A 23,343-nucleotide genomic window follows, 5' to 3' on the forward strand; every position below is an offset into this window, starting at 1 on the left:
AGGTATAGAAAGCAAGGTTTATCTTTTGAACCTTGTTGTGAAAGAATTCAGCAAGGGTCTGAGGAGATAATGAAGGGGGAGTTGGGGGAGGGGGCACCTTGAGGAGAGAGTTCAATGTGGTGAAGAGAAGTCGAGGATTAGAGCCCTGATCCACTCCAAAAAAATCACCTTTGCCATCTTTTGTCTGATCTTTAGTTGTGTTTAAGGGCACCTGGCCTACCACGGTCTGTTGTTTAACCTCACTATCCAGAAACCCTATCTTCCCTGTTTGTGAGGTATCCTTGCAAGATACCTTATCCCGAACCATGCGCTTTTGAGTGACTGTCGGCCTTCCCCCCATTTCTAGTTTAAAAGCTGCTCTATCTCCTTTTTAAATGCTGATGCCAGCAGCCTGGTCCCACCCTGGTTAAGGTGGAGCCCATCCTTTCAGAATAGGCTCCCCCTTCCTCAAAATGTTGCCCAGTTCCTAACATATCTAAAACCCTCCTCCCTGCACCATCGTCTCATCCGCGCATTGAGACTCCGGAGCTCTGCCTGTCTCTTTGGCCCTGCGCGTGGAACAGGTAGCATTTCAGAAAATGCTACCCTAGAGGATCTGGATTTGAGCTTTCTACCTAAGAGCCTAAATTTGGCTTCCAGAACCTCTCTCCCATATTTTCCTATGTCATTGGTACCCACATGTACCAAGACAGCCGACTCCTCCCCAGCACTATCTAAAATCCTATCTAGGTGACATGTGAGGTCCGCCACCTTCGCATCAGGCAGGCAAGTCACCAGGCGATCCTCATGTCCACCAGCCACCCAGCTATCTATATGCCTAATGATCGAATCACCAACTACAACAGCTGTCCTAACCTTTCCCTCCCGGGCAGCTCTTTACATCGGGCACACACATATGACATCTCACCAAATGGGAGATAATCATACATGTGACACTCAATGCAAAAGACTGGATAAGCACCCCTCTCGCTGCTGGACTGCTGACTCCATCTTAGTGTTTTTGAGTTTTTCAATAATTTAAAACTTGCTACAGTATTAAGGATATTAGCCTAATATAAAAGTGTTCCAAAGTTGTGTGCCTATACGCGAGAGGCTGGTGGCATGTGAAGATTTGTATTTTATACCTTTTTTAAAAAAAAAGCAACACTGGGCCTTCAAGACTGGGACAACAGGAGTTCTTTATTGACAGGTGACCCAACATGGGCCGTGTTTCGGCGTTAAACAACGCCTGCCTCAGGGATCTAACAATGAGACATATAAAAAACACATATATATAAAAATCATCAATAATTCAAACATTTAAATAACTAACAATAAACATAATAATGGCAATAAAACACAGAGAGTAGCATCACTAAAAATTATACATAGAAGTCATGAACATTTACTTAAAAAAATAATAATTATTCGTATGTATAGAGAATCCATAAAGCAAGGTAAAAATGTAGAGAAAGCACATAAATAACATACAGATCCATGCATATCAAAATATGTACATGTAAATTGAAGTCATCACAAAAACGTAATAAAAAGCAATATGCATATGTATAGATGTCCATATTTATTTCTAATAGTGTATCATTTTTCCAATTGCCCAAAGATTGTCAATATGGAAACAATAGGTGATATAGACAAAGGAAAATGCAGATATGCTAGTTAAAAAAACATATGATAAAATGATGTTCAGTTGTTAATATAAATTTGTAAAATAGTGAATGTTGGTGACTAATAAGTAATATTGTCTAAATCAAGTATAGATGAAACAAATTAAAATGTATGATAAGCTGTGTGGTCTATCATAGTAATTCAAAATTCTTTGTTTGGAAGGATTTATTGAGTGTATCATCTAATAAACGAGTGGTTCTTTTATAAGCAAGGCTGGAGTTCTTACCAAAGTTTAGTCTGTCAGCAGGTGTACTGTGTAAGAACAGTTTTTTTTTCCAAATAGGACCTCAGTCAAGAATGAAATAGATAACATTCTTTTAGTATGCCCCTTCTTCTTGGTGTACTTATGGTCTCGTGCATTTCAACTATACAGTTTCCAGCAAGAGTGGATATGTGGGAGCAAAACAGATTTGCACTGGGGATGGTGCAATTAGGAATGTAAACTGTTTTGACTGTTAAAAATGCTAAATAGTAGTAGTTTTTATTCAGGGTCAAAGTAACAATAATGCAGAGATTACAGTATATGGGAACAAACAATAGCATCGAAGCGAGCAAGGAACCATAACATAGAGAGCAAAAGATGCTTATGCTTATGATCCCGATTTTTATAAACAACTTGCTACCACCCATCCCCATTCCTATAACCTCCAAAGTACAACTATCATTGCCTATTGTCTGTACTTTTATGACTCCAGGCTATCTTTCGTGACATAAATATACTGCCCTGCCTTCCTATCCCCAAATCCACCCCCCCCCCCCCCTTCCACCCAGTACTTGTTTTATTTAGTTAGCGGGTAAAAATAATATAAATGAGAGAATAATGCAGAAATGCTATATTACCTAAGGAAAAGCAACAAGTACCTATCAGATAGTTTAGAGGGAACACACACCATTTACCCTGGGTCTGATAATTGATTGGGCCACCTATCTTCCCCAGCACTACAAAATAGAAACAGTTACAACCTGGCCAGTAGAGAACAGTCCTCTCTCGATAGAGCTGATGGAGGAAAAGGCAAGAGAGCTGTTCTGTGCAGCTTTGTCTTTAGACTTTGACATGCATGTGCTGGCTGACTGGCATGCTATGAAGTACTCTTCTCAGGGAAAACGCAGGGCTGCTGTGGTTTTACAGGCTGTGTAGGTCTCTGAGGGACAGTTGCTCAGATCTGGGAGTCCAGTTGTCATCTGGTCCACCAAATCAGCAGATTTTGAGATGATCTTTCCAAATAACCTCTTGTTTCCCAAGAGGCTTCTTCGGTTGGGTGAGAAAGTGACCCCAAACTTTATCACAACAGTCTAGTTTTGTTTCAGATGTTATCACTTGAAGAACCACAATACTCCATTTTACATCAATCTTGGGGGGGGGGGGGGGGGGGTCAACTTGACCAAGAATTGTTGTTCCAATAAACAGTATGGAGATGTTATCACAACTGCCCACCTATTGCATCAGCCAAGTTGACAGAACTGTCCTTCAGACCTTGGCAAAATCTTGCCAAGTCATTATGACCTCACACTATGTCTATATAGTCTGTAGTGCAATAGGCTCTTGCATGGAAGTTTTAATTAGCCAGACTATTGTAGTGCTATGTAAGCTGTTGGCCAACATAATTTATACCCGTGACTTAACGTCAACATCTCCTCTTTTTTTTTTCTTTATCTTAGCCAAATCCTAATTCGAAGCAGAATTCTCAGAGAAAATGGAAAATACATTCCAAAACAGGTATGCTTTTCTTTTTCAATATTTTTTTGTACATCTTATTTATTGGCAAACCAGGTTACACATTACCAGACATAAACATTGTGCAGTCATCACCATATGTGTTCAATAGTACACTTGATAAACTTGGTAAGCTTGTGCTCATTTCAACATTTCCCCCCCCACCCCCCCACCCCTTCCCCCTAACATTTCAAGATTCTACTTTGTGCGACGGGCAACAGAGTGTCCCAGAAGGGGTACCATATCTTGCAAAAGTAGTCTCCCTTCTTTGAGGCCAAATCTGTAACCCCCTTTTTCTCCAGTGAGCAACATTCCATCATAGCCCCTCTCCACTGGGCAACGCTTGGTGCATCCGGTTTCAGCCACAATTGCAAGATTGCTCTTTTCCCCATCAGTACAGTTCTTTTCAAAAATGCTATCAGGCCCTCAGGTGAATGTCTTTTTCAATATTTAATGTTTTTAAATAGAATTTGAATCCCAAGAATACTGTTCAGAAACAGTATGGTAACGGATAGAAGTCTGTACGGAGAAGGGCAAGACTATTTAAATAGGAGAATCCATTATAGTATGATAGACAATCAAACATATAAATTGCAGGTGACCGTACTCACCCGCAAATGCGCAGTAGACACAGAACGTTCAAGGAGCAACACCTCCACCAGCAGCTCCTGTTCTGGACGTAATGCAGCAAATAGGGAGGGAAGGAGGGGGCGTGGAAATCAGAGGGGGAGGAGCCATGTACATCGGAGGTGCACAACAAATCTGCAACTACAGAGGAGGGTATGGAACTCATAAACGGGAGGGACGGTGGAGGCGTGCAAAACGGCGGAGGATGGAGGGAGGGAGACAAGGGTGATGCACTACACACACACAGAACAAGTCAGGAACACAGGACAGAGGACAGTTGGTGGAAATCGGATGGAGAGGGGCGAAGGAGGGGGCGTGGACATCCGTGGGGGAGGATGGACAAGCACAAGGATAGGAGCAGAGGGAACAGCAGTGTAAATCGCTGGGAAATGGCAGGTTCTAGGGAGGGACGGCAGGACCACTACTGTTTTCACTCGGACAACAGGAAGGAGGTCTGTTGTTGGACATGGGCATGGAAATTGGAGCAGGAGGCAGGACAGGAGGGGGCGTGGACATCAGAGGGGGTAGGGAGGGGGAGACTGGACAAGAACTAGGATAGCAGCGGAGGGAGGAACCGTGGAACAAAGATAACCAATGGCCAGAACCACTACCATCCGGGGAGGAGCCAATGCGGAGACCTGGCCGACGAGAAACTAATGCAGGAGAGAAGAGAACCACCAGAAACCAAGCAGGGATCCAGAACTGTTCAGGAGGCCAACAGCAAAAGGTAAGCACGTGCATTCACGCGCTGCACACACACACACACACACACGTCCTGCTTTGCTGCAAGCAAAGGCATACCTGTCACGCCCCTTTGGCTCACTGAACAGCACAAGTCAGCAGAAGGGGCGGAACAACAACAACAACAACATGTATTGGGGGGGGGAAGAGACCGGCACGCGACTGCAAAACGAGCCTGCCTTTCAAACTGCTCTAACAACTGCCTACAAGGAGACACTGAACCTCCACTGACACACAGCTCCAACTACTGCCTACAAGGAGACACTGAACCTCCACTGACACACAGCTCCAACAACTGCCTACAAGGAGACACTGAACCTCCACTGACACACAGCTCCAACAAGTGACTACAATGAGACACTGAACCTCCACTGAGACAGGGAGTACTAACAGCTCACTAGCACTCTGTCTCACTCACACACACACACACACACATACACATACAATATTAAACGAAGGGGTGGGGGAAGGCAAATAAAAACAAAACCCTGATTTGCACCTTGCAATAAATGGATATAAGGAGCCACTAACCACCACCACTGTGACAGCTCACGCTCATGCTCTCTGTCTCTTTCCCAGAAAGACACACGTTCTCTCTCACTCACTCTCTCACCCAAGCACACACACACACAATATTAGAAGAAGGGGTGGGGGCAGGCGAAACAACAACGAGCACTGATTTTAACCTAAACAAAACCCATAAGGACCAACTGACCCACTCCACTTTGACACCTCACTCTCATGCTCTCTGTCTGTTTCCCAGAGAGACACACTTTATCTATCACTCGCTGACTCACACACACAATATTAGAAAAAGGGGTGGGGGCAGGCAAGTGAAAAAAAAGCACTAATTTGTACCCTAAAATAACTCGCTATAAGGAGCCAATGACCCCCTCCACTGTAACAGGGAGTCCTAGCAGCTCACTGACACACACAAGCTCACTTTTCAAAGCCCACAAACACCGGCTACAAGGAGCAACTAACACTCACTCTCTAATACACATACATGCTCTGTCTCTCACACAGACGCACACACACACACTTTCACACTGCACACTTTGTCTATCGCACACACACACACACACACACAATATTACAAGGAGGGGGGCCAGACAACAGAAAAAACATCAAACCATTGACCCTCCACTGTGACAAGGAGTACTACCACCTCACTCTCACACAGACACACACTTTCTCTAACGCTCTCTCTCTCACACACACTCAGCTACAACAACATTACAACTGATTTGAACTACTGTGACAAATCAGAACAAGAAAAGGACTGTAACAAAACAGAAACACTACTATTGAAAAAGCAACCTAAAACAACTAATATGCCACGACGAAAAATAGACACCACAGGAACTGAGCAGGCAGCTCATGATTTAGAATTGAAGAGGAGGAAAGCTCAAAGAGAGAGAATTAGACATGAAAATAAAACAAACACAAAAACATGCAGAAAAGGAAAGAGTACGCAATTACAGAAAACATCGCAGTGAACTACAAAAACATGAAGAAAGAGACAGACGTCAACAATCAAGAATCAACAAACACTTAATGGACCTTCAAATGACAAGACACAAAGCTTTAAGAACATTACAAGAGTTTCAGGAAAAAAATATAAACAGTAGCAGCCTTGGCAACTTTTACGAAATCTGTGAACATTGTCATGCAAAACACTTTAAAAATGAGAGACCAACAGATAAGAAGTTTAATGTTTGCTGCAATAAAGGGTCTATACATTTACCGCCTATAACTACAAATGAATACATTAAGAACTTGATGACTGCACAAGATCCAGATCAAAAACATTTATGAAAAATATACAATCATATAATAGTGCATTAGCATTTGTATCAGTGGGAGCAAAAATTAATGTCCCTAGAGGTTTTGGACCATACTGTTTCAAAATACACGGACAAATGTATCATCTTGCAGGAACACTTCATCCACCTGAACATAAGGACCCAAAATATGCACATATATTTTGGACGAGACACTGGCAAATGAAGAAAGGATGAACAATCCAGCAAATCAAGCTTGCAAACCACACATAATGAAAAAGCTAGCTGCTATTATTGGTTCAAACCCATTAGCTAAAGCATACAGAATGATGCATGAAGTAGAAAAAGAACAACAAGAACTACATGGAAATAAATTAAACACAACAACTGTACATATGGCTATTATGAACAACAGGAACACGGATCCAAGAACATACAATCCACAACGTTGCAATGAGGTTGCCATGGTGTTTGTGAGTTCTGACGGAGAACCTCCAATCAACAGAGATTTATTGGTACGTCTGAGACCTAACAAAACTGTACAAGCAACCTGTCAAGTTGACTGTAGAGACAGAAATGTCGATGCACTTTGTTATCCCATATTATTCCCAAATGCAGAACAAACATGGGACATTGGATTAGCTTTACACAATGTAAAACCAAACAGCTCCAGGCAAATATCTCTAAAACAATATTACTCATACTACTTCCAAATAAGAGAAAATTATAACCCATTATTAAGAGCGGGTCGCTTGACACAACAATACGTTGTTGATGCTTATGTAAAAGCTGAAAGCAATGACCTTAACTTCATACGAACAAAGCAAAAAGAACTACGAGTTGAAAAGCGTTATGACTTAACCTATGTTCAAGATGATGAAGATGCACAAAATGCAGGGAAAAAAATCATTCTACCATCTACTTTCACTGGAAGCCCAAGGAATATGCAACAATGTTACCAAGATGCTATGGCAATCACAATGAGATATGGTAAACCAGACCTTTTCATTACAATGACATGTAATCCAAAGTGGAAAGAAATTACTGATAATCTTGCACCTGGTGAAAAAACTAAAAATAGACCAGACTTGGTAGATAGGGTCTTCAAACTGAAATTTAAAGAATTTATGGAAGAAATTGTAAAGGATGAAATCTTAGGAAAAATAAACACATATGTGCAGGTAATTGAATTTCAAAAAAGAGGACTACCACATTCACATATGATATTTACTTTGGCTTCAAGAGACAAACCACATGATATACTCACAACTGAAAGAATAGTATCAGCAGAAATACCAGATGCAAAAACACAACCTCTTTTGTATGACATTATAACAACAACCATGATACATGGACCATGTGATGAGAAAAATCCACATTCTCCATGCTTAGTAGATGGAAAGTGCTGCAAAGGGTTTCCAAAACAGTTTCAAAATGAAACAGCAGCAAATGAAGATGGATATCCGACTTATCGTAGAAGAAAATTTGATCCTGTAATAGTTGGAAAATATAACATTGACAATCGTTGGGTTGTCCCTTACAATCCTTACTTATCTCTCCGTTACAAATGTCACATTAATGTAGAAATTTGTGCTTCATTTAAATCAGTGAAATACTTATTCTAATATGCTTTCAAAGGCATTGATTGCGCAAATCTACATTTCTCAATTGGTGAAGTACAAACTTACATTGATTCTCACTATGTAAGCCCTCCTGAAGCTATGTGGAGAATATTTCGATTTGAAATGCATCAGCAAAGCCACTCCATAATGAGACTATCCATTCATCTAGAAGGACAACAAACTGTTGTATATCAACCTAATTTTCAAAGTGTATCAACAGCTCTGGAACAAGATAAGGACACCACTTTAACTGCATGGTTCAAACTTAATCAAGAAAATCATGCCGCACGAGTGTACAAATACACTGAAATACCAGAACACTTTGTATTTAATCCAACAAATCACAAATGGCAACCTCGAAAAGCAGGATTTGGGAAAACATTTGGAAGGATGTATCCCGTTAACATCTGTGATACTGAGCGATATTTCTTAAGATTGCTACTACTGCATATCCCAGGAGCAACTTCTTTTCAATCTCTAAAAACCATTGATGCAGTTCAGTACAACACATACTTTGAAGTCACAAAAGGTTTAACAACTGATGACAATGTGTGGAATGCTACATTAGCTGATGCTGCATCTACTGGTATGCCCACAACTTTAAGGCATTTATTTGGCATCTATAGTGGCCTGACTGACATGTCCACTTTATGGGATAACCATCAAGACTCTTTAATTGAAGACTACTGCAGAAAGCATGGCCATTTAGTTTCACAGCATTGCAAAATGTGTACATCATATGCATTAACAGATATACAAGAGGTTTTGATGGCACATGGGAAAACATGCAAAGACTTCTCAATACAAATACCTTTGCTAAACCTGCCAAACAACTTCAACGATGCAATCGATGACGAACTTGAGAGACAAATATCGCATGAATTGGAAGCAACATTAAACCAAGAACAAAAAGAAGCTTATGAGACTATAAAAAATGCTATCTATTCAAAGACAACACAAAATACATGTTTGTTTCCTAGATGGCCCAGGTGGAACAGGAAAAACACATTTATATAGAACATTACTAAGTTACATTAGAGGTAATGGACAAGTTCCAGTGGTTGTTGCATCTACAGGAATTGCCGCTAATCTTTTCAAATCAGGAAGAACCTACCACTCACAGTTTAAAATTCATTTAAAACTTAATGAAACATCCGTCTCGGGTATCAAAATTACATCAAAAGAAGCAAAAGCAATTAATGATGCCATATTAATCATTTGGGATGAAGCAACCATGACACCTGGGTTAGCACTGGATTGTGTGGAACGTTCACTGAAGGAAATAACACATGAACAAAGTATTCCATTTGGGAGAAAACCACTATTATTGGGTGGTGACTTCAGACAATGTTTACCTGTAATTCCTGGCGCCAATTCATCAGAAGTTGTTCAGTCTTCAATAAAGTATAATACAAATTGGAATCAATTCAAACAATTGAAACTCACAACTAATATGAGGTCGACAGACCGCATGTTTAGTTAGTGGCTAATTAAACTAGGCAATGGTGAATTAACAAATAATGTGGGTCTACATGAAGACATCATTGAAATACCATCCTCCATGCTAACTGAGGATATTATTACGGATATATTTGGAACAACATTGTTATCAAAAGATATTGAAACATACTCAAGAAGAGCTATTTTATCCCCCAAAAATGAACATGTCAATGAAATCAATCTACAAGTTCTGAGTAAGCTGAAAGAGGAAGAAAAAGTTTACCTCAGTTCAGACAAACTCATCAGTGAGCATGGTGATGATGTCAGCGAATACCCAATTGAATTCCTTCACACATTACATCCTTCAGGCACTGCCCCTCATACATTGAAAATCAAAAAGGGAGCAATTATTATGCTATTGAGGAATTTAAATACTAAAAGAGGTCTTTGCAATGGAACAAGACTGATTGTTACCAACTTAAAACGAAACTTAATACTGGCTAAAGTCATAACTGGCAGTGCACAAGGTGAAACAGTATTCATTCCACGAATAGATCTTATTACTGATTCTGGACTGCCATTCCAACTACAAAGGCGTCAATTCCCTGTAAACCTTGCATTTGCAATAACTATTAATAAATCACAAGGCGACATTAGACAAGGTAGGAATATACCTACCCAACCCTGTATTTAGCCATGGACAACTATAGGTTGCCTTTTCAAGAGTCAGAAAGGCTTCGGATGTTAAAGTGTTAGTTAATCAGACATCAGAACAAGGAAAATTGATCCAAGGATCAAATTCTGTGTACACAAAAAACATTATATATAAAAGTGTACTGTAAAAATCAATTATGAAATGTTTTCCCCCGTTATTTAATTTCTTTTTTTCATTAATCGATGGAGGGGAGGGCAGGGGACAGAGGAGGGTGGCTGCACATGGGGTGAGGGAAGAGGACAGAGGACGGTTGCTGGACATGGGGGAAGAGCATGGGACAGAGCACAATTCCTGCACATGGAGGTTAAATAAAAAAAAAAAAAACGCCCGTTTTAACGGGCTTAACGGCTAGTAGGAAATATTGGAATGTTTGCAGTTAAAGAGAATTTCTTCTTGTTTTTCAGTCTTTTCTCATGCGTAAATTTTTCTTTAACAATCCTGAGGATGGATTTTTCAAGAAGACCAAGAGAAAGGTGGTACCTCCTTCTCCAATGACAGGTAGCTGGTAAAGCTGTTTCTCTACACCAGTCATGCATGTGCTTGGAAATCCAGTGTTTAGAACATGATGCTTAAATATAAGAACTGAATGTCAATCCAGTCTTGGAGGCCCATTGTGCTGGGGGTTTTTTTTTTTAATTATTATTTTATTTTTGCTCAGCTTCATTTCCTGTGCTTGGGCTTCCCTCTCTCCTGTTGTCTAAATATAGCTGAACATACTGGGTCTCAGTTGGCAAGCAGTTAAGAAGTGGGTAAGAAACAGGACCCAGGTAGTGCTGGCCTTACCCAATTATGTGTCTTGGTCCCACGTCGTGCTTTTACTGGTCTGTGTAACTGAGTCAGTTACTGGCATGGAGGAAAAAGAATGTTGCCTGGATGTAGTGTGCTCTGTTGAGGAGAGTGTTGTGATATGAGTCTTGTTGCAGTTTACAAAATACATCCTTGGAACTTTTTCCTTCTCAGATCTGACAGGGTTTTGAGTGGGGGTTTTTTTTTTTTTTTTATTATCGATAAAAACATCTCTGGTAAACCCGATACTGCCAAATTTTGTTGATCCCCTGTATCATTATTATTATTATTACATTACATTTGTACCCCACGCTTTCCCACTCAAAGCAGGTTCAATGCGGCTTACATAGTAATAGGGATTACAGGATATTGATGAGAAAATAAAAGTTAAATATAACGGAATAACAAAAGTGATAGGTGGAGAAGGACAGGGGTGAAGGAGTAGGAGAGGGGTAAGCAAGGGTAAAAGAGGCAGAAGGGGATGAGTACAGGATAAGCAAATGGAAATTTTGGTTGGAAAGATAGCTAAGGTCAATGTCTGTGTCTCGTGGATATGTGATGGGTAGTAGGATTCATAGAATTAGTTTGGGCCATTAGGATAGGCTTGGTTGAACAGATGGGTTTTTAGTGATTTCCGGAAGGGTAGATAGCCACTGATTGATCTGATAGGGCTTGGGAGGGCATTCCAGAGTTGGCTACCTAAGAAGGAGAAATTGGATCTAAAATAGGTTTTATATCCAAATCCTTTGCAATTGGGGTAACGTAGATTGAGGTAAGTGCGTGAAGTTTCAGAAAATTTAGTCTGCAATAGTGCAGGGATGTAGCCAGACTTCCAATTTTGGGGGCACCCAAGGGTGGACTGAGGGGTTAAAACCTTCCCCCCCCCCCCCCCCCCCACACACACACACTAAACATACTTTTGCTGGCAGGTATGCTGAGGCCCCACCAGCCAAATAAATACAGTGCCGGAGGCACTCCCCTCCTCCTTCACGCTGCTGCTTTAGTGCAGAAGTCGGCGGCATTCCTCCAGCTACCAACACCAGGACTTCTCGTGCATTAGTGTGTGCAAGAAGTTTCAGGGTCAGTGGCTGGAGGCACACCGCCAATTTCTGCATGAAAGAACCAAAGCAAAGAGGTCAGCGGCTCTAGAACTGTATTCCTTCATCTGAATTGGGAAACATTAAACATTTGTTATTCGATTTGTAAACTTATAAAACTTTATTGGCAATCGTCATGGCACACTATTTTTGTAGAATATTTCATATTGATACTCAGATTTCTTATAAGATTGTAGTCTTAAAGCCCGTGTAATCCCCGTACTCATGAAATAATTCTAACAGCGCCGCCAGGGACTTCTTAGGATGCGTTAGATGAACTAGAATATCGTCTGCAAATGCAGAAACCTTGAACGTAGACTTGCCCCAGCTCACTCCCATCACCTCAGGGTGGGACTCTATTGCTCGTATCAAGGGATCCAATGTAAGAATGAACAGTAGCGGGGATAAAGGGCACCCCTGTCTTGTGCCCCGCCTTATTGAGAATACCTCAGATCTCTCTCCATTAACCCAGATGTAAGCCTGCGGGTTCAAATAAAGGGCTTCCACTGCATCCCTGAAAAATCCCTCAATTCCCACCTTCTGTAAGACCGCAAACATGACGCGCCATGCAACTCTGTCAAATGCCTTCTCTGCGTCAAAACTGATCAACAGAGAAGGCACTTTCCGCTCCCCCACTTTCTCCAAGGAGGCTATAATCGCCCTCAAATTACTGACCACCGGCCGTCCTCTCACAAAACCTACTTGCGGTGATGCTAGCAAGTCTGGAAGCACCCTCGCCAGCCTATTAGCCAAAATTTTTGCATATAATTTAATGTCACTATTTAGCAAGGAGATTGGCCGATAGGCCCCCATCTCCTCTGGGTTTTTCCCCGGTTTCAGTAACACTATCACTTTAGCTATATTGAAGGTGTCCAATGCGGGCTCTGAATTGGCCAGGGAGTTAAACAACTTCAAAAGGTGGGGAGTCACCAGCTCCTGTAACATTTTATAAAAAGCCACACCATATCCATCTGGGCCCGGTGCTTTGTGTATATCACTCTGCTGTAACGCCAGCATCAACTCACCCTCCACTATAGGTGCGTTGAGGAGTTTTGCCTGGGCCGAGGAAATCAACGGGGTCTCTACATTCTCTAAAAACATCATGCTATCCGTTATCAGGTCCCTCTGTTCCCCATACAACTCCTTGTAATACCTCTGAAACCCTGCCACTATATCCTGCGGAGATTTAAACATGTTACCTGCCTGGTCCTTTACCTGTAAAATTCTGCTCGGCCCTTTCTTCCCTCTAGCTAAGCGCCCTGGCAAGCTCCCTGCCTTGTTTCCGTACATGTACAACTGATGCTTATAATATTGTTGCGATTTTTGAACTCGTTCATGCAGTAGTTCATTTAATTCTCTCTGAGATGCCAAGTACGCTAACTTCTGCTCTTCGGTCGGATTTACCCCGAACTTTATACGCTGATTCCTCACCTCTCGTTCCAATCTTAAAATCTCTTGATCTCGTCTTTTCTTAATCCACGCCCTATAAGCAATGATCTCACCTCTGAGGACAGTACAAACTGGCCTGTTCCACATGCATCCTGTTGTGGACCACAAATTCTCTCCATTTTTCTCTCAGAAATGCCTGAAACTTCGTATCCCTGTAAAACTCCAGCAGAAATTTCCATCCTCCTCCCTTTCTTTCTCCCCCTGTTTGTTCCAAGATCACCCAAAGTAGAGAATGATCTGAAATCTCACATGGGCCTATCTCCGCCTCAATCACCTTGGAAAATAAAGTATCTGAGAGAAAAATATAATCAATACGGGACATGGTTGAGTGCGCTCTTGATAGATGAGTATAATCTCTGCATGTTGGGTGTAAAATTCTCCACACATCTATCAAGTTTAGTGTAGAGCACAAGAAAGGCAGGCCTCTTTCATAATAAGCCTGACCTTGTCCTCTCCCGCTACTTTTGTCTACCAATGGGTTATAAACTATGTTAAAATCCCCACCTAAAATTATATTACCCCCTTGGTATGGAGCCAACAATGCCAAAATCTCCCTATAAAATTTTTTGTCAAAAGTATTCGGTGCATAGACATTGCAGAGTACATATGTAAAACCCCCCAATTCCACCTCCACTAATACATATCTGCCTTCTGCACTCCTCTTTACCCCTTTAATGGAAAGATGCAGCCCCTTACGGAAAAGTATTAATACCCCTGCCTTTTTATTGCAAGCTGGGGAGCCTATCGCTCCTCCCACCCATCCTTGTTGGAATTTGGCATGCTCTGCAGCTGACAGATGCGTCTCCTGCAAAAATACTATATCTGCTGCATGGCGGTTCAAAGCTTGTAAAAGTTTTTTCCGCTTTATGGGCGACGAAACTCCCCCCACATTCCAGGAAACAAACTTAAAATGACCTAGTCCCCTCTCTTATTTTATTGTATAGCCAGCCTCTACTTTTACAGCCTTGGGAACACACCCCCCAGCCCTTGGGTGCCCTCCCCCATCTCCACCACTGCTGCTGGACAACGATCCCTAAGGAAAGAGAGAAGAGCAGAAACCAATAAAAACCACAACAACAAACAAAACCCCTCTTCCTCCCCCCCTTGTCATCTCCCTCCCCTTTCCTCCCCTCTCCCAAACCCTCCCCTCTTACCCCCCTCCCAAGAAACAGATCTGCGTCCTGTCTAGAGAACTTGTCACGTTTCCGCCCCGCCCCTCCCTTACAGCACAACTATAATCTTGAAACATTAGCAAACCCCATCCCCCAAGTACCACAGTTAGCCATGCTTTTAAAAGGACCGTTCCTATACTTCTATAATTTTATCCCCACACGTTTGCACTTATATTCCTAACATTAACAAAACAAGTCCCCCCCCCCCCCCCCTCACAATCAATCAGTAACCCTCATATCTTTCACTTTAAAACAGGGAGAAAGACAAATGCACTCTCTTTTACTGTCCGTAGAATGATTCCTTGCAGATTCTGAGCTTCCCTCTCAGTTCCTTCTAGGTAGCTTTCTTTCTGCTGGCTCTCACCACGATCAGCGCTCCTGTTCTTTTGCTGCGACTTCCACGCCGCCATCTAACTGTTTGGCAAATTTTAGGGCTTCGGTCGGTGAGCTGAAAAATCGAAGCTTGCCATCCTGCTGCACTCGCAGCCGCGCTGGATACAGTTAAGGCAAATCTAACTTTCTTCTTAAACGGCTCTGAGCACGCTTCTCCATATTGCTTCCGTTGTAATGCCACAGCCGCAGAGAAATCTTGAAAGCATAAAATGATGTGCCTCCAGGCTCTCAGAATCTCTTGTTTATGGGAGTAATTAAGGATTTTACATATTACTACCCTGGGACGTCCTGCTGCTTGCCTTAGCTGGCCCAAACGATGTGCTCTCTCTCTTTTTAAGGTCTTTTCCAGAGCCTGCAAATTCAGTGCTTTGGGCAGCCAGGATTCCAGGAACTCCCTTAAATCAACCTCTCGTAGGGACTCAGGAAATCCAACCAACCGGAGGTTATTCCTTCTCCCGGTTCTCAAGATCTTCTAGCTTCTGCTCTACTTGCTCAAACTTTTTCCGCCATTCCTCATGCTGGCTGGCCTGCTGCGTGCAACGGTCTTCTATATCAGACAGTCTTTGCTGATATCCTGCCATATCTGTGCGCAGCCTCTCTATTTTACCATCTACCGCATCCAACTTTTCAGCAATCTTTTGCAGTTTTAAGTCCACAGAGGTCTCCAGCAGCTGCGAGACCTCAGCTGCAATTTCAGCCGCCCAAACGGAGCTTACAGTTTCTCCCGAGGGGCCAGGGTCCACCATCTTACCGTCCCCAGCTCGCCCTCGTGCTCCGTCTTTTCTCTGTGTTTTGGAGGTCATCACAGGTGCACCAAATTAGTTCCTTTAGGACTTTTCAACGTGCCCAACTTATTTGTTCTGTTCGTGGGTTTCCAAATCGCCTCTCGTGCTGTCCAAGGGTAGATTTTATCTTAGGGGCCTCGGCGCTCTGCCCTGCGGCGTCCTACCCTCTGCCTAGCATCACGTGACTCCCAAGATTGTAGTCTTAAAAGATGATATCATAAGCCTTCACTCAATAGAGGATTGTTATTTAATACCCTTAATTCACTTGCCATCAGAGTTGTTCTACATTGGAAGGAGCTTTCATTAGTTTATGATAAATGGTGGAATTCAGTTCAAGTTTATAAATGAGCTACTTGGCTAAAAATAATTCTCATTAAAATTCTCTTTTAAATTATTTCATTGATTCTTTAAAATAGTATTATGTTCTCTTACCTTATAATTCATGTTCACATTTGTGGTTATGCTTATTATGGTTTTTCTCCGAGGACAAGCAGGCTGCTTGTTCTCACTGATGGGTGACGTCCTCGGCAGCCCCTCCAATCGGAATCTTCCTAGCAAAGTCCTTTGCTAGCTCTCGCGCGCCCGCGCGCACCGCGCATGCGCGGCCGTCTTCCCGCCCGAAACCGGCTCGAGCCGGCCAGTCTTCTTTCGTCCGCACTCGGTACGGCTGTGTTTTTTGTCGTGTCGAGCCCCGGAGAGTCGACCTCGCGCGTCCGTGTTTTATTGACGTGTTTTTTCTTCGGAAAAGTTTTCTAGCTGTCGGGAAGTGCTCCGAAAACCCCCTTGGGTTTCATTTTCCCCTTCCCGTACTTCCAGTTTTGCCCCGGTAAGTTTTCTTTCGTCGTCGGGGTAGGCCTCTTTTCGGCCTCGGTCGAGATTTTTTCTCCCTTAAAGTTTTGGTGCTCCAAATTCGTCATTTCGGATTTTGACTTCGCCGGCGTGATTTTTCCGCCCATGACATCGAAGCCTTCCAGCGGCTTCAAGAAGTGCACCCAGTGCGCCCTGGTAATCTCGCTCACTGATAGGCACTCTTCGTGTCTTCAGTGTCTGGGGGCCGAGCACCGTCCCCAGAACTGTAGTCTGTGTTCCCTGTTACAGAGGCGGACTCAAGTAGCGAGATTGGCCCAGTGGAACGTTTTGTTCTCGGGCGCTTCGTCGGCATCGGCACCGGGGTCATCGTGTGCATCGACGTCATCAGCGTCCAGACCTTCATCCTTGGCTGCCAGTGCATCGAGTGCATCGAGGCATCGGCCCTCTGCATCGGCGCCGAGACATCGGATAGCTGCATCGACGTCGGTGGTACCGGGACCTCGTCTCCTGATGTCGTCGGACGGTGGTGCATCGAGTGGAGTGCAGGTGAGGGCTGTCCTTTCCCCTGCTGGTGGCGGTGAGCCCTCGGGTGGGTCTCCTCCTACCCTGAGGGCTCCTGCGGTACAGCCCCCCCGAGATCGACCCTCTTCGGTCTCGGCCCCGAGGAAGCGACGGATGGATTCTACGTCCTCCTCGTCGGTGCCGGGAAGCTCCGGTGACATGCTTCGGAAGAAGTCGAAGAAGCATCGACACCGGTCCCCTTCCCGCGTCGGCACCGAGAGCTCTGGGTCGCCGAGGGAGTCGGCACCCAGCAGGCATCGGCACCGAGAGGACCGCTCACCCTCTGTTCAAGAGGTGTCGATGCGCTCCACTCTGGACAGCCCGGAACAGCCTCCACGCCCGGAACAGGTTCTGGCGTCGACGCCTGCATCGACCTCCATGCCTTTCTCTGCAGCCGCTCTGAACGAGAGCCTCCGGGCCGTTCTCCCAGAGATTCTGGGAGAGCTGTTGCGCCCTACCCCTCCGGTACCGGCGGTGCTTGCGCCTCCGGTACCGTCGAGCATGGCGCCGGCTGGCCCATCGCCCGGGGTGAGGTCCCCGACGTCGGTACCGCGTGCGGTGCCGACTGTGGCCACCTCCCAGGAGGGCTCCCCGACTACGTCGGCGGAGGGAGCTTCGCCGATGCGGGCGAGGGAGTCTACCTCTCGACGCCCCCATCGTGGACGTGGCTCCACGGAGTCGAGCCGGGCGCGGTTGCAGACGCAGGTCCGTGAACTTGTGTCTGACACCGAGGGTGAGGCCTCGTGGGAAGAAGAAGAAGATCCCAGATATTCTCTGACGAGGAGTCTGAGGGTCTTCCTTCTGATCCCACTCCCTCTCCTGAAAGGCAGCTTTCCTCCTCCCGAGAGTCTGTCTTTTGCTTCCTTTGTCCGGGAGATGTCTACGGCCATCCCCTTCCCGGTGGTTGTGGAGGACGAGCCCAGGGCTGAAATGTTTGAGCTCCTGGACTATCCTTCTCCACCTAAGGAAGCGTCCACTGTTCCCCTGCACCATGTCCTCAAAAAGACATTGCTGGCGAACTGGACCAAGCCTTTAACTAATCCCCACATCCCCAAGAAGATCGAGTCCCAGTACCGGATCCATGGGGACCCAGAGCTGATGCGCACTCAGTTGCCTCACGACTCTGGAGTTGTGGATCTGGCCCTAAAGAAGGCTAAGAGTTCTAGGGAGCATGCTTCGGCGCCCCCGGGCAAAGACTCTAGAACCTTAGACTCCTTTGGGAGGAAGGCCTACCATTCCTCTATGCTCGTGGCCAAAATTCAGTCTTACCAGCTCTACACGAGCATACACATGCGGAATAATGTGCGACAGTTGGCGGGCTTGGTTGATGCTCTTCCCCCTGAGCAAGCCAAGCCTTTTCAGGAGGTGGTCAGGCAGCTGAAGGCGTGCAGAAAATTCCTGGCCAGAGGAGTTTGACACTTTTGATGTTGCGTCCAGGGCCGCTGCTCAAGGTGTGGTGATGCGCAGGCTCTCATGGCTGCGTGCCGCCGACCTGGAGAATAGAATCCAGCAGCGGATTGCGGACTCGCCTTGCCGTGCGGACAACATTTTTGGAGAAAAAGTCGAGCAGGTGGTAGAGTCTCTCCACCAGCGGGACACCGCATTCGACAAGTTCTCCCGCCGGCAGCCTTCAGCTTCTACCTCTACAGGTAGACGATTTTTCGGGGGAAGGAAGACTGTTCCCTATACTTCTGGTAAGCGTAGGTACAATCCTCCTTCCCGACAGCCTGCGGCCCAGGCTAAGCCCCAGCGCGCTCGCTCTCGTCAGCAGCGTGCGCCTCAGCAAGGCCCCGCGGCTCCCCAGCAAAAGCAAGGGGCGAGCTTTTGACTGGCTCCAGCAGAGCATAGCCGACATCCAAGTGTCAGTGTCGGGCGACCTGCCAGTCGGAGGGAGGTTGAAAGCTTTTCACCAAAGGTGGCCTCTCATAACCTCCGATCAGTGGGTTCTGCAAATAGTCCGGCAAGGATACACCCTCAATTTGGCCTCCAAACCTCCAAATTGTCCACCGGGAGCTCAGTCTTACAGCTTCCAGCACAAGCAGGTACTTGCAGAGGAACTCTCCGCCCTTCTCAGCGCCAATGCGGTCGAGCCCGTGCCATCCGGGCAAGAAGGGCTGGGATTCTATTCCAGGTACTTCCTTGTGGAAAAGAAAACAGGGGGGATGCGTCCCATCCTAGACCTAAGGGCCCTGAACAAATATCTCGTAAAAGAAAAGTTCAGGATGCTTTCCCTGGGCACCCTTCTCCCCATGATTCAGCAAAACGATTGGCTATGCTCTCTGGACTTGAAGGATGCCTACACACACATCCCGATACTGCCAGCTCACAGACAGTATCTGCGATTTCAGTTGGGCACCCGCCATTTCCAGTACTGTGTGCTACCCTTTGGGCTCGCCTCTGCGCCCAGAGTATTCACAAAGTGCCTAGCTGTGGTAGCAGCGGCACTTCGCAGGCTGGGAGTGCACGTGTTCCCATATCTCGACGATTGGCTGGTGAAGAACACGTCCGAGGCAGGAGCCCTGCAGTCCATGCAGATGACTATTCGCCTCCTGGAGCTACTGGGGTTTGTAATAAATTACCCAAAGTCCCATCTTCTCCCAGTGCAGAAACTCGAATTCATAGGAGCCCTGCTGGATTCTCGGACGGCTCGCGCCTATCTCCCAGAGACAAGGGCCAACAACTTGTTGTCCCTCGTCTCGCGGGTGCGAGCGTCCCAGCAGATCACAGCTCGGCAGATGTTGAGATTGCTGGGCCACATGGCCTCCACAGTTCATGTGACTCCCATGGCCCGTCTTCACATGAGATCTGCTCAATGGACCCTAGCCTCCCAGTGGTATCAGGCTGCTGGGGGTCTAGAAGACGTGATCCACCTGTCCACGAGTTTTCTCGAATCCCTGTATTGGTGGACAATCTGGTCCAATTTGACTCTGGGACGTCCTTTCCAAATTCCTCAGCCACAAAAAGTGCTGACAACGGATGCGTCTCTCCTGGGATGGGGAGCTCATGTCGATGGGCTTCACACCCAAGGAAGCTGGTCCCTCCAGGAACGCGGTCTACAGATCAATCTCCTGGAGTTGCGAGCGATCTGGAACGCTCTGAAGGTTTTCAGAGATCGGCTGTCCCATCAAATTATCCAAATTCAGACAGACAACCAGGTTGCCATGTACTATGTCAACAAGCAGGGGGGCACCGGATCTCGCCCCCTGTGTCAGGAAGCCGTCAGCATGTGGCTTTGGGCTCGCCGTCTCGGCATGGTTCTCCAAGCCACATATCTGGCAGGCGTAAACAACGGTCTGGCCGACAGACTGAGCCGGATTATGCAACCTCACGAGTGGTCGCTCAACTCCAGAGTGGTGCGCCAGATCTTCCAAGCGTGGGGCACCCCCTTGGTGGATCTCTTCGCATCTCGAGTGAACCACAAAGTCCCTCAGTTCTGTTCCAGGCTTCAGGCCCCCGGCAGACTAGCATCGGATGCCTTCCTCCTGGATTGGGGGGAGGGCCTGCTGTATGCTTATCCTCCCATTCCTCTGGTGGGAAAGACTTTGTTGAAACTCAAGCAAGACCGAGGCACCATGATTCTGATTGCTCCTTTTTGGCCGCGTCAGATCTGGTTCCCTCTTCTTCTGGAGTTATCCTCCGAAGAACCGTGGAGATTGGAGTGTTTTCCGACCCTCATCACGCAGAACGAAGGGGCTCTTCTGCATCCCGGCCTCCGGTCCCTGGCTCTCACGGCCTGGATGTTGAGAGCGTAGACTTTGCCTCTTTGGGTCTGTCAGGGGTGTCTCCCGCGTCTTGCTTGCTTCCAGGAAAGATTCCACCAAGAGGAGTTACTTCTTTCTGTGGAGGAGGTTTGCCGTCTGGTGTGACAGCAAGGCCCTAGCTCCTCGCTCTTGTCCTACACAGACCCTGCTTGAATACCTTCTGCACTTGTCTGAGTCTGGTCTCAAGGCCAACTCTGTAAGGGTTCACCTTAGCGCAATCAGTGCATACCATTACCATGTGGAAGGTAAGCCGATCTCAGGACAGCCTTTAGTTGTTCGCTTCATGAGAGGTTTGCTTTTGTCAAAGCCCCCTGTCAAGCCTCCTACAGTGTCATGGGATCTCAATGTCGTTCTCACCCAGCTGATGAAATCTCCTTTTGAGCCACTGAATTCCTGCCATCTGAAGTACTTGACCTGGAAGGTCATTTTCTTGGTGGCAGTTACTTCAGCTCGTAGGGTCAGTGAGCTTCAGGCCCTGGTAGCCCAGGCCCCTTACACCAAATTTCATCATAACAGAGTAGTCCTCCGCACTCACCCTAAGTTCTTGCCAAAGGTCGTGTCGGAGTTCCATCTGAACCAGTCAATTGTCTTGCCAACATTCTTTCCCCGTCCTCATTCCTGCCCTGCTGAACGTCAGCTGCACACATTGGACTGCAAGAGAGCATTGGCCTTCTACCTGGAGCGGACACAGCCCCACAGACAGTCCGCCCAATTGTTTGTTTCTTTTGATCCCAATAGGAGGGGAGTGGCTGTAGGGAAACGCACCATATCCAATTGGCTAGCAGATTGCATTTCCTTCACTTACGCCCAGGCGGGGCTGGCTCTTGAGGGTCATGTCACGGCTCATAATGTTAGAGCCATGGCTGCGTCGGTAGCCCACTTGAAGTCAGCCTCCATTGAAGAAATTTGCAAAGCTGCGACGTGGTCATCTGTCCACACATTCACATCGCATTACTGCCTGCAGCAGGATACCCGACGCGACAGTCGGTTCGGGCAGTCAGTTCTTCAGAACCTGTTTGGGCTTTAGGATCCAACTCCACCCCCCGAGGGCCCTGTTTGTTCTGTTCCAGGCTGCACTCTCAGTTAGTTGGTAAATTTTTTAGGTCAATCTCAGTTATGTCCTCGCCGTTGCGAGGCCCAATTGACCTTGGTTGTTGTTTTGAGTGAGCCTGGGGGCTAGGGATACCCCATCAGTGAGAACAAGCAGCCTGCTTGTCCTCGGAGAAAGCGAATGCTACATACCTGTAGAAGGTATTCTCCGAGGACAGCAGGCTGATTGTTCTCACAAACCCGCCCGCCTCCCCTTTGGAGTTGTGTCTTCCCTTGAAGTGTATTGTCTTGCTACATACTGGACTGGCCGGCTCGAGCCGGTTTCGGGCGGGAAGACGGCCGCGCATGCGCGCGAGAGCTAGCAAAGGACTTTGCTAGGAAGATTCCGATTGGAGGGGCTGCCGAGGACGTCACCCATCAGTGAGAACAATCAGCCTGCTGTCCTCGGAGAATACCTTCTACAGGTATGTAGCATTCGCTATAGTTTTGATTCTTATGGATGCTTTTACATTAATTTGTTATATTTAATTGTTTATATATTAACCTTCTTTAAACTAAGACAAAAAAAAACCAAAGAGGAAATTCAAATTAGAGTATTAGAACATAAGAGTTGTTTGAATAGAGGTATTTCTGGCAAAATTTGAGACTTGCAAACAAGAGGGTCACAGCTTCATGGATTTGAGATTTTGTATTATCAGTTATAAAACCTCCCAGAAGAGGAGGGGGAGATTTGGACAGTATTTTGCATAGGAAAGAGGACACTTTTTTCATTTAATGCATTAAAACCTTCAGGTTTAAACCAGGCATTACACTTAAATGTATTTTATAGTGGAATTCATTAGGTTGCTCTTGTAGTCATCAACGTATGAAAGTATATTCTTGTTCATTGACATTAAACTTATTAGTTTTTGTGTTTTTTCCATTCATTTTCACTAACAAGCTTTTTGTTGTTGTTGTTGTTGTTGTTGTTTGCAGTCAGAATATATATTAGGTTTTGGGGTTTTTTGGCAGATTTTTTTTTTTTTTTTTAATTTGTGGGTTCTTTTTTAGTACAACTCACTTTATGATTCCTCTCATTTTGCACCAAAGCACTATTTATATCGTCATGTCCTGCATGTTCACTGTCACTCAAACTAATGTGGGCACACCATTCACTTGTATATATTTATGA

At 45.5% G+C, this 23,343-nt stretch overlaps 1 protein-coding gene across 2 annotated transcripts in view; it reads left to right on the top strand.

Moving 5' to 3' along the window:
• The window catches only part of EMC3 (ER membrane protein complex subunit 3), a 160,181-nt gene that overhangs the window by 56,452 nt on the left and 80,386 nt on the right, over positions 1 to 23,343 (top strand). For both annotated transcript variants that reach the window (XM_030205446.1, XM_030205447.1), the window contains exons 4-5: positions 3,325 to 3,382; positions 10,713 to 10,806. In XM_030205446.1, coding sequence (XP_030061306.1) covers positions 3,325 to 3,382; positions 10,713 to 10,806 — 152 coding nt within the window. The remainder of the gene's footprint in view (positions 1 to 3,324; positions 3,383 to 10,712; positions 10,807 to 23,343) is intronic.

The sequence above is a fragment of the Microcaecilia unicolor genome, chromosome 6 (assembly GCF_901765095.1).
Source record: "Microcaecilia unicolor chromosome 6, aMicUni1.1, whole genome shotgun sequence".
Classification (NCBI taxonomy): domain Eukaryota; kingdom Metazoa; phylum Chordata; class Amphibia; order Gymnophiona; family Siphonopidae; genus Microcaecilia; species Microcaecilia unicolor.